The 18,292-nt window shown below is 35.4% G+C and overlaps 1 protein-coding gene across 3 annotated transcripts in view; it reads right to left on the reverse strand.

Moving 5' to 3' along the window:
- The window catches only part of Commd1 (copper metabolism domain containing 1), a 143,542-nt gene that overhangs the window by 86,894 nt on the left and 38,356 nt on the right, over positions 1-18,292 (reverse strand). For all 3 annotated transcript variants that reach the window (XM_047522927.1, XM_047522925.1, XM_047522926.1), the window contains exon 2: positions 275-556. In XM_047522927.1, coding sequence (XP_047378883.1) covers positions 275-538 — 264 coding nt within the window. In that variant the 5' untranslated portion in view covers positions 539-556. The remainder of the gene's footprint in view (positions 1-274; positions 557-18,292) is intronic.

Genomic DNA, 18,292 nt, shown 5'->3' on the forward strand with positions numbered 1-18,292 from the left:
CTTCTACACAATCACTTTATCAACCAGTTCTCTGTTCTGAGAAAACTGCAAAAGATCCTGAGACTGGTTCTAAACTCTGCCCATAATAATTAATATCCATTAATATCTATTTTTAGATGATTCTACCTCTGAAAAGGGATTCAAGGCATCAGGGTCTCTTTTTTTATTCTTTTTATCTCAGCAAAGAATACTGTTAATAAAAATCAATCTGAATGTATGGGGTAATACATAATGGAAAATATAGTTTACAAAGATTCATTGAAGTTGAACTCACCTGTCCACTTTTCCCAAATTCTAGCTCTACTATGGCAACAGGGGTGTGTATTTGAGATGAGTGCCTTGACTGGGACTTGCCATCAACTCTCCAGCTCAGGCCCCGAAGTCCATTGTCCCAGCGACTCTGGTTCATGAGGCTCTCTCGAATTTTTATCTTGTGGCTCTTCCAGAATTTGGAAATGACAGCAGCCTGGTCAGATGTGATCCCACCTTGCTTTTTGGTTTGAGCAGTCAAGAATGCCTCCAGCTGGTTGAAATCCATGTCTGCAGATGCAATAGACTATAAAAATGACAGAAAAAGCAATAAATTTGAATTTGGTAGATAATTAGAAAAACAGCTTCTTAACTACAGAGCATATTTTGAATGATTCTTAAGTACTAACTATTTCTCAAAAGCTCAGTAAGGGAAGTGCAGAGCCAAAGTCTCCTACATGGTAAGCCATGTTTCCCTCTAATTAGTTTTCATAATTGACTACATTGGAGTAGATTCTGTATTATTTTCAGTGAAAAATATCTAAACTGGTACATTCTGCCAACAATGATTCAGAGATACCAGCACCTAAGGAGTAAATACAATGCTTTATTCATGACCTTTAGAAACTATGAGACATTAAACAATACACAGACTATCACCACCATCTTTTTATTTAAGACTTGGTTATTTCAGTGAGGTAAAAAATACATAAGTGTTAGTTTGAAAATGAATATCAAAACTGAGAGATAAAATTGAGAAGACAGTGTGGAGTCAGATTATAAGGTGCCAAAGTCAGAGGTTTAGATATTGTTATATATAGGCAATAAGGAGCCACTAAAGCTAGGTAAGTGGGTAATCACAATGCAAAGCTCAACCTGAGCATTAATAAAATAAATTTGAGAAAAGTAAGTAGCTAGACTGAAGGGGGAAATCACCAAAGGGATGAACAATGGGGCTTGGGAGAGGAGAGTGACAGTTAATGATTTAAAACCAGGGCAAGCTTTCCCTTGCCTTTTCTTTGATAGGTCCCTACTCTCTCCTGGTCATAAGGGCTGATATGAATTCCAAATAAGAATATCCTCCTCTTTCTGGGAACACTGACTGGTCCAAATTAATTTCCCAATTTAGAGCAGAAGGACAAATGGTCTTGCCTTTCGGGATCATAGTACAGAACGATATTTATTTTTGTAAGTATAAATTGGTGGGGTTTCAAGGTATCCTTCATTAACAGTCCCTCCCTCATTTTAATTATTTTCTTGAAATGGAAGTAAAAAAGAAAATTTTAAACACAGGAACTCTGCATTGAATTCTATCATGCATGCATTATCTTTTAAGTGTGACAGAGGTGAATAAAAAATTGAAAACTTATAGGCTAGGGCAGTTGTTCTCAATGAGGCACCAAAGGCACCTGAGGAATACTGGAGGTTAAGTTTGGCTTCACCATGATTGGAGTATGGCTATCAATATTCCAATCTCCAGCAGGAGCTAGGGATGGTAGGCGTCCTGCAACACTCAAGAAAATGGGTTGGCAGATTTTCTATAAAGGTGTTATCATCTTTGTTGCACATTTTCCTTTTATTAATTCTGAAAATATAAAAACTATTCTTAGCCTTTGGACTATTCAAAAACAAGCAGCACAGCCTGTGGGCTATGGTTTTCCAAATCCTGCTCAATAACATCACAGAATAAACTGATTCATGACTGCAATGCTCCACCTGACATTATGTGAGAAAATCTGTTTATTAAAGTCTAAATAGTAACTATTTTTTACACAAAAGTGTTTTTTCCACAGGTTTTTTAAGAAACGTCTAATTTTTCAGGGATGCATCTATTATAACTTACACTTTGGTTTGGTCATAACTTCACAAACAGGATGTTAAGCATTTTAGAAAAATCATATTATTGGGGGCAATACTGTTTAAAATATCTGAGCTACCAATGTAACAGATTTGTGTGTATGTGCATATGTTGCCAAACATTCATAATGACTCTACATATAGGTGCAAGCATCTGATTGATTCATTGTATGTTCTAATTCAATAATGTTCAAACATTTATATTTTAAAATAAACCTTTTTTATGGCATTTGCAGGAAAATGGATGAAACTGGAGAATATCATGCTAAGTGAAATAAGCCAATCTCAAAAAACCAAAGGACGAATGATCTCGCTGATAAGTGGATGATGACACATAATGGGGGGTGGGAGGGGTTAGTGTTAGGGTTAAAGTTAGGGTTAGGGAGGGGGCAAGAATGGAGGAAGGAAGGACTGTATAGAGGGAAAAGAGGGGTGGGAGGGGTGGGGGGAAGGGAAAAAATAACAGAATGAATCAAACAACATTACCCTATGTAAATTTATGATTACACAAATGGTACGCCTTTACTCCATGTACAGAGAAACAACATGTATCCCATTTGTTTACAATAAAAAAAAGGTATACTCAAAAGAAAAATAAAATAAAATAAAAAATAAACCTTTCAAATTATGTTAGTTTTCTTATTTTTTCATTTATATTACATTTGTCATTAGAAATCTATTAGATCTATTAGAAATTATGCATGTTAACTTTATTATATATGAATAATTACTATATGAGAATTCCACTGAAAGATAATAAAAGGGCATTAGAAATGTTAACTATAAAAAGACACCAGGCTGGACTGGTTTAAGAACCACTGAAGATTGAATGTAAGCTCAATGAAACAGTCCCTGGCTTATTTTTTAAGTATTTATTTGACAAATTCCTGCCTCCCACATTTAAAGCTCAAACAATAACCTGTTTGCAACCACCCTTCTTGCAATCCTAATATCGCTGTTTCTTTTTGTTTGTTTCTGTTTGCGCTATTCTAACTGCCTAAAATGTCCTTTTTTCATCATCCTCATCTTATTAATTTCTATTCATCATTCAAGACTCAATCCAAGCATGACTTCCCTAATATTCCTCTTTCCCTAGCAAGATAAATGCCACCTTCCATTCAAAAAATGCCTTAATATATCTATCATTCCACTTACCTCAATAGAATCAAATTATATGTTTACAAGTCCATTTCTTCCCCAGACTCTTTGAGGGCAGGGTCTATACCTTTCATCTAATGCCCTCTTCGAGTAGAATTCAGTTTGTAACAGGTACTCACAACCATATCAATTACTTTTCAAATCCTAAAAGTTGCACATAAATATTAAGTCCAGAAGCATAAGAAGTTTCCAACTTTTTTACTTTACAGAATCCTTCCATATATATTCATAAATCATAAACTCCTTTGAAATAATGGTAGAAAATAATCCAAGTTGTTGATTCTTGTTTACCTAACCTAGCCTTGGAAATTAACAAAGGCACAGAGCCAAAAGAAAGTTAGGTTAGGAAATCAGAGGAAAGGAAGAACTTGAGTAAAAAATGAAAATGCTATTCATCAAAATTAAATAACATTGTGATCTTACATGGTATAGCTGATGGTAGGAAACTTAGAGAAACTGGTGGTCTCTTAGTCAACACAGACCAGCAGCAATTTGCAAAGATGTACTTGACTTATGATCCAGTAATAATTTGGGTGGTGGGAGATGCTGGGGATTGAACCCAAGGTCTCCCACATGATAAGCACGTGTTCTACACCCTCAACCATGCCCAGCTTCAGACCTACATTTTGCTATGAAGTGTAAGTGTGTTAAGAGGACAAGGATTAGCAGTGCATGGTGGCACATGCTTGAAATCCCAACTTTTGAGGAAGTTAAGGCAGGAGTATCCCACATTTGAGACCAGCCCGGGCAACTTAGATCCTGTGTCAAATAGAATAAAAAGGGCTAGGGATGTAGCTCAATAAAATGCTTACCTAACATAAGCATGGTCCTGGATTCAATCCCTAGGAGCGAGCACACACACACACACACACACAGAGGGCAATGATTTTGCCCCAATTATTTAATATTTAGTCCCTGGGGCCTGGCACATTGACTAGCACACAGTAGGTGCTCTGTAAATACATAGTGAATGATCAGCAAAACTATGGAACAAATAAAAAGATTAGAAGTTTCCAGGGGTGAGGACAGAGAAAGCAATAAATATGTTCCAATAGGATTCTCAGGCCCATGAAACTTTTCTGTAGGACACTGAGAACAGATAAATGTCTGCTCTTATATGTGTCAAAACTCATAGAATGTACAAAACCAAAAATGAACTCTAACACAAACTATGAACTTTGAGTATTAATAATATGGTATTTAAGTTCATCTACTGTAACAAATTTGTCACTGTGGAATAGGATGTTGACAGTAGGAGAGGCTATGGGTAGGTGGGAACAGGAGTTACATAGGAACTCTATTTTCTGTTTTATTTCACTGTGAATCTAAAACAGCTCTAACGAATACTGTTTTTTTACTGTTTTTTTTTTTAAGTTAATTAGGGGCTGTGGGTAATAGCTTAGTGGTAGAATGTGTGTCTAGTATGTACGAGGCCCTAGATTCAGTGCCCCAGCCCCAGCATCACCAAAAACAATGAACCAAACAAAACAAAACAAAAAAACATCTGGCAGAAGTGAGGCTATGCCAATTTTCTGGTTCAGGTTTTAGGAAACTGGCAACTTCCACTTTTGTCTAAGAGACTTGCTTTTAGAGCCCACACAGTAGGCTATAAGCAGCATATGGAGAGTCCTAAGTTAAAACGACTCTGGCCTTCATTTCTCAGCCTTGGCTGAGCTCCCAGCAAACAGCCAACATTGAATTGGCAGTCATATATCAAACGAAGCATTTTGGAAGTGAATCTAGTTGAGCAGCCCTTATGGAGAGAACTTTCCTGTCTAAGCTGTATCTACAGTTCAGATTCAGGAGGCCAATAAATAGCTGTTGTTTTTAAATAAAATAAACAAGTACATAAAAGTAATGATCCCTGTTTCAGTAAATTGCTTAAGCATCAACTGGGCACAGTGGTACACATCTGTTATCCCAGTTACTTGGGAAGCTAAGGCAGGAGAATCACAAGTTCAAGGTCAGACTGGGCAACTAGCAAGAAACTACCTCAAAATTACAGTAAATTAAAAAAAATAAACAAATAAAATAACAAGGGCTAGGGAGTATCGTCAGTAGAGCAGGTACAAAGTCCTGGGTTCAATCCTTAGTACTGCCAAACAAAAAACAAAAAAAACCCTTAAGTATCAAGTATATGACCTGTCTTTATAGAGAACTAATCAGTCCCCTATAATTTCATATTTATTTATAATCATGAATTTCATCCAGCTGATTAAAAAGAACAGTATTTAAAGTTGGTGCTTGAGGGCTGCAGATATAGCTCAGTTGGTAGAGTGCTTGCCTCACAAGCACAAGGCACTGGGTTCAATCCCCAGAACCACAAAAAAAAAAAAGAGTTGACTTTAAAGTTGGTGCTCAAAATAATCCAGAGAAAGTCAGTTCCTATTTCTCTTTGGCAGATAAAACAGCTTTTCCATTAAGCTTCTATTTGTGGAAGTGGTATTTCAAAAACCAGGTGTATAATTAAAACAAGCCAGGAATAGCAGCAGACACCTATAATCCCAGCAACTCAGCAGGCTGAGGCAGGAGGATTCCAAATTCAAAGCCAGCCTCAGCAATTTAGCAAATTAAGCAAATTAGTGAGAACCTATCTCAAAATAAAAAATAAAAAGGCTGGGGACGTGGCTCAGTGGTAAAGAACCCTGCATTTGATTCCTGGTACAAAAAAAAAAAAAAAAGAGAAAGAAAGAAAGGAAAGAAGAAAGAAAGAAAAGAAAGAATGAAAGAAAGAAAGAAAGAAAGAAAGAAAGAAAGAAAGAAAGAAAGAAAGAAAGAAAAGAAAAGAAAAGAAAAGAATAAATAGCATTTACCAAGAAACATATATTTCCTCGGTTTATACCCAAAGGACTTAAAATCAACATACTACAGTGACACAGCCACGTCAGTGTTACAGCAGCTCAATTCACAATAAACTATGGAACCAACCTAGATGCCCTTCAACAGATGAATGGATAAAGAAAATATGGTACACACACACACACAATGGAATATTACTCAGCTTTAAAGAAGAATGAAATTGTGGCATTTGCTGGTAAATGGATGGAGTTAAAGAACATCATACTAAGTGAAATAAACCAAACCAAAAAAACCAAAGGCCAAATGTTTTCTCTGATATGCAGAAGTTAATTCACAGTAAGGAGGTGGAGGGGGTAGGGAAGAATAAAGTTACTTTATATTAGGTAGAGGGGAGTGAAGGGAGGAAAAGGGGTATGGGGGAAGGAATGATAGTAGAGTGAAACAGACATTATTATCTCATGTACATGTATGAATGCATAACTGATGTGATCCTGCAATATGTATAATCAGAAAAATGAGATTACACTCATGTATGACCTATCAAAATGTATAAATGCATTCTACTGTCATGTACAACTAATTAGAACAAATAAAATTTAAAAATATATTTTACATATTAAACTTTATATATTAAAGTTAAAAAGCAAAACTGTTACATATTTTCATTTAGTAGAAGTACATCAATAATAGGCATGGTGGCACACACCTATAATTCCAGCAACTAGGTAGGCTGAGGTGAGAGAACTGCAAATTCAAGGCTAGCCTCAGGCAACCTAGGAAAGTCCTAAACAAATTAGCAAGACCCTGTTTCAAAACAAAAAATAAGAGTGCTGGGACTGGGGAGACAGCTCAGTTGGTAAAGTGCTTGCCTCACAAGCACAAGGCCCTGGTTTCAATCCCCAGCACTGTAAAAAAATAAAAATAAAAATAAATTAAAAAAAAAAAAAAAAGAGTGCTGGGGATACGATTCAGTGGTTAGGCACCCATGGGTTCAACCCACAATACCAAAAAAGAAATACACCAATAATACATACTTCCATCATATTTTTTCAACTAAAAAATGGAAATAGTCCTCTGAAAAATAAACTCCTGATGTTGTACAGTCTGGAATTTTTTTTGTTTTATTTTTTGTAGTATTAAGTATTGAACTGAGGATTTCACACATGCCAGGCAAGCGCACTACCACTGAGTCACATCCTCAGTCCTTTTAATTTTTTATTTTGTGATGGGATCTCAATAAGTTGCCCACACTGTCCTCAATTTGGAATCCTCTTACCTCAGCCTCCTGAGTAGCTGGGATTGTAGGCATGCATTACCAAGCAGGGTGTTCCCCGTGAGTTTTGATAATTTGTATCCACCAAGATGGAATCATATGAGAGTTTCCCTGCATTTCTGTTTCATCTTTTCATCTCTCCCTCACCCTCCCAAAATATTCTATAAATGTCAATTAGATCCAGTTGATTAATCAGCCTGTTCAGTTCAACCCTATCTTTAATGATTTTTGTCTTCCAGATCTGTCCATTTCCAAAAGAAGGGTGCTGAAATCTCCACTACAAATGGTGGAGTCATTGACTTCTCCCTGCAGTTCTACTAGTTTTTGCTTCATATATTTTAATGCTCTGCTGTTCAGGACTATTGTTTTCTTAGAGAGCTGACCTCTTATCATTAAGTAATGCACTTCTTTCTCCCTGATAACTTTCCTTGCTCTGTAGTCTTTTCTACATGAAATTAATAACTACTCTCACTTTCATTTAATTTAATGTTAGATGGTATATCTTTCTCCATCTTTTTTCTTTTAATTTGTATCCTTAAAATTGGCTTCCTGTAGAACATATATTTGGGTCTTGCTTTTTTTAATTCACTTTTAACTGGTGTAAAACATACATGCTGCAAAAACTGAGAAATGCAAAGAGAAATAGACAAAGTCACTTTTGTAGTTGTAGAATTCAATACCTCTCCATCAGTAACTGACAGATCTAGCAAGCAGAACATAGTTGAAATGAACACTATTAATCAGCTGGATCTAACTGACATCTACAGAATACTTCATTCAACAATAGCAGAGTACACATTCTTCTCAAACACACATGAAACACTGACCAAGACAGAACACATTTTGGGCCATAAAACATATCTTATTTTAAAAAAATAGAAACCAGTCAGGCGTGGAGGTGCACACCTGTAATCCCAGTGGCTCGGGAGGCTGAGGCAGGAGGATTGCCAGTTCAAAGTCAGTCTCAGTAACTTAGCAAGGCACTTGGCAACAAAGTGAGACCCTATCTTTAATAAAATATTTTAAAAACACTGCGGATGTGGCTCAGTGGTTAAGCACCCCTGGGTTTAATCCCCAGTACAAAAAAAAAATTTTTTTTTTTACAAAGTATGCATTCAGATCACAATTAAACTAGAAATCAGTAAAAGAAAGATTGCTAAACCACCCCCACCAAATCCTTGGTGATTAAACAACACATTTTTTAAATTATACAAGAGTCAACAAATGAGGCTAAAATTTTAAAATAGTTTGAGCTAAATGAAAATAAAATACAACTTATCTAATCAGAAAAATGCATCAAAAAGCTACATACAGTGAAATTTATGGAAGATCATATAAGGAAAATTGTATCATATCAGTAAATGCAGAAAAAGCAAAACAAAATGCTAACAAAGATATGAAGCAAAAAGAATTCCCACTCATTGTTCATCAGAATGAAAAAACCATACACTCACTTTGGATGACACTCTAGCCATTTCTTACAAAACTCAACACATTCTTACCTATGACCCAACCACTGCTTTCTTTGGTATTAACCAAATGAGTTGAAAAATTACATCTATAGAAAAACATGTACATAGTTGTTTACACTACATTTACTCCTAATTGCCAAAACTTGGAAACAACATGTTCAACAGTAGATGAATAAGCTGAGATACAGCCAGTGAAATATAATTTTGCACTAAAAGGAAATGAGTTATCAGGCCATGAAAAGTTATAAAGGAACATTAAATGCATACTCCTAAGTGAAGAAGCGAATCTGTTTTGGCTACATATTGTATTCCAAATTTATCACATTTTGGAACAGGTAAAACTATGGAGACTATAAAGAGATCAGTGACTGTCAAAAGTTTAGGAGCAGGGAAGGATGAATAGGTGGTATACAGAGGATTTGGGAGGCAGTGAAACCACTCTATATGATACCATAATGATTGATAGTCACATGTCATTATATATCTGTCAAAATCCATGGGATATATACAAAGAGTGAACCCTACTATAAGCTATGGACTTTATAACTTAGAGTAATGTATGAATAAATAATGAAAAACATAAAAAGAACTCTTACAAATTAAAAAGACAACCACATAAAAATCTGATCAAAAACAGGAATGGACAATTAATTAGAAGAAACCTAAAAAATAAAATACACATTAGTTCAACCTAACCAATAATCAAAATGATACAGATTAATATTATTTCTTATCCACTATACTGGCAAAAATTTAAATGTCCTAGAATACTAAACATTGTTTTCTCATATCCTCCCCAGGAGCTCTAAAATATTGTTGGGAATGAAACATTGTGGAGAATAGCTAGCAAATGTTGGCATTATCTACCAAAATTTAAGATTTACATATTCTCCAACACTGTGATGTTAAATCATTAGAGTAATTCTTGCATCTTGGCACTGGAGGCCTGCAAAGATTGGTTCTACCAAATTATAATGAATTCAAAGGGCTAAAACAAAACAAAACAAAAACAGAAAAATAGTAAGATCTCAATGATGGGCTAAGAAACACAAATGAATTAAAACTACATGACTGCAGGCCTGGGGTTGTAGCTCAGTGGTAGAGCACTTGCCTCACATGTGTGAGGAACTGGGTTAAATTCTCAGCACCACATATAAATAAATAAATAAAAATCCATTGATAAAATAAAAAATATTTTTAAAAAAACCACATAGTAAAGCACAAACATTTCATACTGAACAATAACAAAAAAGTGAATTACAAATATTATTTTACAAATAATATACTATTTTCTCCTTACTATATACTCTACCTTTAGCAGGAAGTCATGTGAAACCCACACTTAAGAAATAGGGAAGGCTGGAAATGTAGTTCAGTGGTAGTTTTATAATGTATGGGAGGCCCTGAGTTTGATCACCAGCACTGGCACAAAAAAAAAAAAAAAAGGAGCCAGGCATGGTAGCACACGCCTATACCAGTGGCTCAGGAGGCTGAGGGAGGAGGATCACCGGTTCAAAGCCAGTCTCAGCAACTTAACAGGAGGCCCTAAGCAACTCACTGAAACCCGGTCTCTAAATCAAACACGGAAAAAAATGGACTGAGGATATGACTCAATGGTTAAGTGCCCCTGGGCTCAATCCCCAGTACCAAAAAATAAAAAGGAATAGGGAGTTGTAGTGCTCCACCTCGTTGAGGGCAAAGTGTCTGCATAAATTACTTGGAATTCTTCTGCACAGGTCTATGTTTTTAAAAACACAAAAAAATTTTGCCTCCCTATCCCACCCTCCCCCATAGACTCAAAAAGGGAAAGTAAAATAGTGATAGCAGTAAGATTAGAAATCATTATTATTTTCTTCATTTTCCAATTTTTCTTTAATGAGCATTTTTACTTACATAAAGGGATTTGTTTTTGTTTTTGTTTTTCTGTTACTGGCAACTGGACCCAAGGGTACTCTACCACTGAGCTACATCTGCAGCGCTTTTTATGTTTTATTTTGAGACAGGGTCTCATTAATTTGTCCCAGATGGCCTCAAATTTAACGATCCTCTGGTCTTAGCTCCCAGGTAACTCTGGTATTGCAGTTGTGCACCAAAGATTTGTTTTATTTTAATCATGTCTACAATAATTATAGTCTATGAATTATCTCTCCAGTTTCACTAGAGATCAGAGGAAGAAAGAAAACTTGGTGGTCTAACTTAGGCATGGTGGCATACACCTATACTCAGTGACTCGAATGGCTGAAGCAGGAGGATTCCAAGTTCGAGCCCAGCCTCAACAAGTTAGATGCCAGCCTGAACAACTTAGAAAGATACTATCTCAAAATAAAAAATAAAAAAGGCTGGGGACATAGTTCAATGGTAAAGTGCCCCTGGGTTCAATTCCCAGTACTGCAAAATCAAAAACAAAAACCTTGCTAGTCTAATATAAATCTAAATTAATTTGAAAAAATCTTGGTTCTTATAACCAAAAAGAATAAATATTGAGGACATGAATTCTATGAGCCAAAAGCAGTAATTCTTAAAAGTGCACCAAACAGGGTGGGGCTGTAGCTCAGTGGCAGGGCATTTGCCTAGCATATATGACACACTGGGTTCCACCCTCAGTACCACAATAAAAATAAAATAAATAAAATAAAAAAGTATTGTGTCCATCTATAACTAAAAATATTCTGAAAAACAGAGTGCACCAAACATACAAAACAAGTTGATGCAATCTAATAACTTGTAGCTCTTTTTTAATAAACTAGGTAAAATATTGTCAGAGACAAATAACTTTTAAATAAATATCATGTTTACCCAAATATAAGATGATCTTGAATTTAAGTAATCTTATTTTTCCAAGAAAGACAAAACATTAATTATAGGAAATATTCTTTATCTAATTTGCTAATAATTTACTTACATACTTTTTTAAAATACAGAAAATCCCACAAATAATATATTTATTATTATTATCATTCTGCTTGGAAATAACTAAAGCCTTTTTCCACTTACACTACATGTGAGGTTTTCAATACCTTACATGTAAATAAAAAAGGAAAAAAAATATTTATGGATTATGCCAAAGCAATTGTTTGAATAAAGGATAGCTATTTCTTTAGTGACCAAGCTATACTTGGGAAGAAAGAATGACTGGGAATTAAATAAGATTATACATAGATATAAATATTTGCCTCTCGAGCCACTTACAAGGAACAGTTAAAGATTTCAGAAAGTTATACACTACCCTAATTTCTATTAAGTGAACTAGAACACACCACACAAAAGTTATCATTACTTCCAAAGAAACTTCTTTTCAAGACTTATAAACATACAAAGTTCAAGAACTAACAAAAGTTCAATTCCCATAGGAACTAGAAATGATAACCAAAATCACATATCTTTACTTGTCAACAATTATGCCAAGGTTCCAAGAATCTGTTATGTCATAACAAGCAGGCGTTAAGCCAGAAAGCCATAAATGCATTGAGTAGTCAGTACAATGAAATTAAGACCAGGAGGAAGTAAAAGCAATCTGCCTCTTATAACTATTAATATTAGTTTGTTAGTAAATGGCCTAAAAGAGAGTGTGTTTTTCTCCAAATTTATTCCATCAGAGTTTCTTCTGTGAGAAATATAAATTTACACAAAGACCAAATAACAGGTCAAAGGAACTTACCTGCATATCCATAGCTTCCCAGATAAATTATATAGTGTGCTAAAGGGAGTAAAACTGTCCAAAAATAGTTTGGTAAATGTTTTCTAACACTCTTATACATTTTCTTGTTTTAAAATGATCAGATAATTTCCTTGGAATTATTTATGCCATTATTTTAAGTAAAAAATGGCACATAACTTAAATAGAAATAGTTCAAAAGAAAAGCAGCTTTATTTTATCCTTTTGTTTTCACCTTCAGTATATTAGAGAAATATGATTTACTGGACTTATAGTTAGTTGTAAAATGGAATTGCTGTTCCAAACTTATTTCTCTGGAGTTTGGTTTCCCTAATATTAAACAAAGAAAATGTCCTAAATTATTTCTATGCACTCTTAAGTAGTTACATTCCATGTCTCTATATTCGCAGGTAGAACCACATAAAAGTGCCACTATTTAACTGTTGTTGACCTTCAAAAATGGTAATTCCAGAGTCAAGTGTGGTGGTGCATGCCTGTAATCCCAGCAACTCAGGAGGCTGAGGCAGGAGGATCACAAGTTCAAAGCAGCCTCAGCAACTTAGTGAGGTCCTAAGCAACTCAGCGAGACCCTCTCTCTAAATAAAAAATAAAAAGAGCTGGTGATATGACTCAGTGGTTAAGCTGACCTGGTCTCAATCCCTGGTACCAAAAAAAAATCATTCAACTTTACAAAATCTTCTAAATTTTCTATCCCCATATAAACTATCTTTGCCTTTTTCTTAAAATAGAGAAAAATGTTTAGCTTTATTATGAAAGCCAGTGGTTAGAGTTGGTTCTCAATTGTTATTCAAGATGAATGTACTTTATTAGAAAAAAAATTTCCCATTGTGGAGGAAAAAAATTTAAAAGGCCTATTTTATCTGGTAGAAAAAGATGATAATCTGATATGAAAACCTTCTTAAGTTACTACTTCACCAGTTTTGAATATTCAAGAATTTGTGCTAGCCAATTCCATTATTCCATTAATGACCCCACTTGTTATCAGTTAATAATCTGTGTCTTACACTATAGTATTTACCTCCTGTCTAGTATGTATCAGGCCCTGTGCCAACCTTGAATAAGAAGATGAATAACTTGGCCCTAGCTTTGAAAAGCTTTCAAGCTGGTTGTATAACCAAAAGCTCAGTATAGTACAGCATACTCAGCTTTCCCCATTTGCTAGAAAATCTAGAGCAGTACTACCTACCAGTGTGGTTCAAAGAACAGTGGCAATCCACAAGTTTTGCTAACTGACTCCACTACAAACAGATTACTAAAATGAGAGTAAACATTTAGAAACTTGTATGGTGATGTGACAGTATTTTTATTAATTTTTTATGAGGGATTGAAAATGTTTTAAAAAACCACCACACACACAACAAAACTGGTCCACAACAGACATCAGTTAAGCACTGCTGCTGATGGTATAAAGATTAGAAGGTGTTATCTTTACAAATTAAGGCTGTTGAATTTAAAACTAAAAATAGTCAATGTACATCAGACTTCATTAATTTAAGACCTACTTGGTCCCATTTATATAATACTAAAAATCCTGGTTTCAAGTGAAGAAAGAGAAAAAGGAGAAAATACGGTGTTGGTTATGGACAAGTTGGAAAGGTAAGTCGAAACTAAAAATTACAAAGAAAAAAATGTTACTGCTTTTTGCTGGGAAGAAGAAAAATATTTCAGGTTGACAGCAGATTTTTTTTAAAAAATATATTTATTTATATTTTAGTTCTAGTTGTATACAATTCCTTTATTTTTATGTGATGCTGAGGATTGAACTGATGCCTTGCACATGCTAGGCAAGTGCTCTACCAATGAGCTACAACCCCAGCTCACTGACAGCAGATTTTTAAAAACCACTTTTGTGTATGCCTGGATTTACTTACAGAGGAAAAAAAACTGCACTAAACCTTTAGAATTTCTCAACTTACAAAATTTAACAACTTGAAAATTACTAAAAAAAGGGAAAATGTATCCAAAAAAGAAGTAGATTGGATTGGGTAGGGTGACTTCATTCCTCACAAATTCCTGTAATTAATCCTGTTTTTGTCATCTGTGATAAAATAACAATGTTTCTATTTATCTGATATTTCCAAGCCCTGGGATATCACTGGAACCTTTATACAAAGTCCAACCATGTTTCATTTGGCACAGCTAAAAACAGAAGTGGAATCAAATTATATGTGAAAAATCAATTCATATTTCCCATTGCTAGATTTAATACTCAACTGACTGGAGTTCCTTTTGGCTATTACTATCATATTCCACATGCCAGCTTAACAAATTTACACATTAAAAAAAGAAACTAATGTTGTGGAGTTTAACAGTTAATCAAGCCCATAATCTAGCTAGTGAGAGTGAAGGGGGGAAAAAATGAGTACATATATAATATAAAGAGTTGGTGTGAGCCAGGCACAGTGGCACACACCTGTAATCTTGGGATTGTAATCTTCAGAGCCTGAGGCAGGATTACAAATTCAAAGCCAGCCTCAGCAAAAGTGAGCTGCTAACCAATTCAGTGAGACCCCGTCTCTAAATAAAATATAAAATAGGGCTGGGAATGTGGCTCAGTGGTCGAGAGTCCCTGAGTTCAATCCCCAATACTCCCTGCCCCTCCCAAAAAAAGAGTTGGTGTGCAATCTAATCAATACAGCATGTAATAGAACATCAGTGACAACTACAGTCTGAACATTCACAATTTCTAAACCATCTCAAGCAATCAGAACATTTCTGACATGCAGCAGTTGGCCACAGAGTTCAGATATGAATGGTATTAACATTAATAAAAGAGTTCTAGTCTAACTGGATTAGAGAAAAATAAGCACTTACAAAAATTGAATACTTCTAAAACTCTCAAAAATATAGAAAATTAGGGGCTGGGGAAATAGCTCAGTCGGTAGAGTGCTTGCCTTGTAAGCACAAGGCCCTCGGTTCGATCCCCAGCACCCAAAAAAAAAAAAAAAAAAAAAAAAAAGAAAGAAAATTAACCCAGGGATTTTCCAAGTTCACATGATTTGGATAAATTTTTGGTATGCCAATATGTTTACTGCATGTTTAATATTATAAAACTTACAAATTTGAGTCAGGCGCAGAGGTACATGCCTGTAATTCCAGCTACTTGGGAGGCTGAGACAGGAGGATCACAAGTTCAAAGTCAGCCTCAGCAACTTGGTGAGGCCTAACCAACAGAGCAAGACTGTCTCAAAAAAAAAAACAGAAAGAGCTGGGGGTGTAGCTAAGTGGTGAAGCACCCCTGGGTTCAATCCCCAGTATCCCCCCCCCAAAAAAAAAACCCTTACAAATTTGACTTTAGTCAAAATCAGTCACTGTTCTGACAAAATTCATTTCAATAATAATGTGTTTTATGTCTTAGAAGTAGTTTTCCCAAATCTATTTGGTAACTCAAACTTGAAATTTAAGTTATACTAAGTTAAATGATAGTATTCATTAACTATCTAGTCATTTCTACATAAAATACTGAAACAATTACTGAATATGTTTACATTTATACACTTTCAGATTCTTATTTTTAAAGAGGCTAAAGATATTTGAATCTATTTGAGACTCAAAATATTCTTTTTCCCACAATGGAGAAGTTGTACTATGAAGAAGCATATGATTCTAGAACATGTGAGATGCCATATTAATAAAATTGGCCAATAGTAATGGTTAAAATGATAATCAATATATATAAACAGATCTACTAGAAACAGTAAGGGTGAATGAAAACAACTATGTATAAAAAGTATTCAAGGGAAATAAAATGTTTTGGTTAAGGGAAAAAAGAGTAACTTTGTCCTAAAGTAGCTGTTTATAGAGGTTGTTAAAAGGTTGTTTCAGAATAAGAAAGAGGAAAGGAAAGTGAAAGACAAAAACATGGATGGATACACAAAGTTATAAAGAGTATGTGGAGAATAAACAGAAAGGCTCTTATATCAAGTCACAATTCAATAATCTTTAATATCAATAGTGTATTGATCCAGTGCTAGAGTTTGCATCTCTCTTAGAAGACAAAAGTTTCTTGGACTATTGGTCTGCTCTTTATAAACAATTGTGGGATTTTTTTTTTTTTTTTCATTTTATAAGTAATCTACCTGGGAAACAAGGATGCTCTGTCTTACTGGGATAATTTCTGGTGCTTAATCATATCTATGGTTACTGAAGAGAATCCAGTCTTCTAAAAGTGATCCGGCATCCTATTTAATCAAGCATTCAAACCTTTTGACATTTTGCCCTCTCAAAATGCAATTCTAAATAAAATCTTGGTCTCAAATTGACTTTGAGATTTCCCAGAGGGATCCTAGACAATCTCAAGAGTTTGTTCTTTCACTTTTAAAAGTGAGATTTTAGGGCTGGGGAGATAGCTCAGTTGGTAAAGCCCTCGCCTCGCAAGCACAAGGCCCTGAGTTCAATCCCCAGCACCGCAAAAAAGAAAAAAAAAAAAGTGAGATTTTAAAAATAACTATATGTTTGATAAACTTAAGTTGCATAGGAAGCACTGTCAAATAAGACAGTATGTTCCAAAACAACCAAATTTCCTTGTCAATTGCATTATTTCACAATGTATTCTCCTTAAATCTTTAACCATAGCAATTTGAAGTCTTTTGCCATTCATGTACGGTGAACTACTTTATTCAGATGACTCCCTAAAGCTCTTGCAATCCAGGACAAGTAGAAATCTTCAACTTAAGTGACTATCTTAGAGACCTATGGAAAGGACTATGTCAGGTACTCTGAGGTACAGATTTCTGATGGTGTTGTTTACATAACTTTGATATAATTTCACTGGACTAAGGATTTCCAGAACTAGTAGAGATGATAGTTCATAAAACTGATAACTCAAAATTAAGAAAACAAGAATTATATGGTACAAACATATGTAAATTTTATGGCTTCTGTGGTTGCCATTATTTGGCATATTGCTAAGTCTTTCAATTTTCTATTTTCTGGACATAAGGAATGAAGGGTTGTGGAAAATAATATTCCTACAAGACAGCTCCCCAAGAAAAATGGAGGGACAGTGTGGCTTGAGAGGAGGGAGGGGAAATTAGCCAAACATTAAACCTCTCCCAGTAAATCCTAACAATGGGCCCTGAGAGGAAAAGCACACTTTCATCCCTTCCTGGGTTCATCCCCAGCATCTCCACCAAAAAGCAAACATTTACCCCTTCCCAACTCCAGTGGATCCTGAAGGAAGGAGGCAAATATTGAAACAATGAGACTTTTACCCTTTCCCATTGCAGAAGAGTCCTGGGAGGAGAAAAGCAAATAGTGAAGCTCCAGGTAACAATGGGTCCCAGAGGAAGGATGATAAGCCCTGAACTTTTCCCAGTGACAATGAGTTTCAGATTGACTTTTTTTACAACTACCTTCCTGAGGTAAAATTTTAACCTGGACAACTAAGCCCCTGAATGTCCAAACTGCACATATGCAATCTCCAATGATTAATTCACCTTCATTGTAAACTATAAAACCCAGACTCCTTCTGTAACTTGGGGGCCATCTCCATACCCAGAAAATGAGCCCTCCCGTGCCTGATTGATTGACTTTGCTGTAGAATAAAGGAAAGCTTGCTGACCCAAGGTTTGCTTCCCCTCTCCTGCCTACATTACTTGTGGACCATGAGCTTACATTTTTGGTTCCCTGACCAGGAACAGGAGCAAGGTAAAATTCCCTTACCCATCACACTTGCCTTTCCACTGCAGTTAAGTTAAATGACTGCTAGGACCTGGGAAATGACCACTGAAGTGACCAGCACTCCCAAGGATCTCTGAGGTTGGGAGAACCCCAAGCCATGACTCATGCAGCTATGGTTGAATCCCC

This window comes from Sciurus carolinensis, chromosome 13, assembly GCF_902686445.1.
Source record: "Sciurus carolinensis chromosome 13, mSciCar1.2, whole genome shotgun sequence".
Lineage (NCBI taxonomy): Eukaryota > Metazoa > Chordata > Mammalia > Rodentia > Sciuridae > Sciurus > Sciurus carolinensis.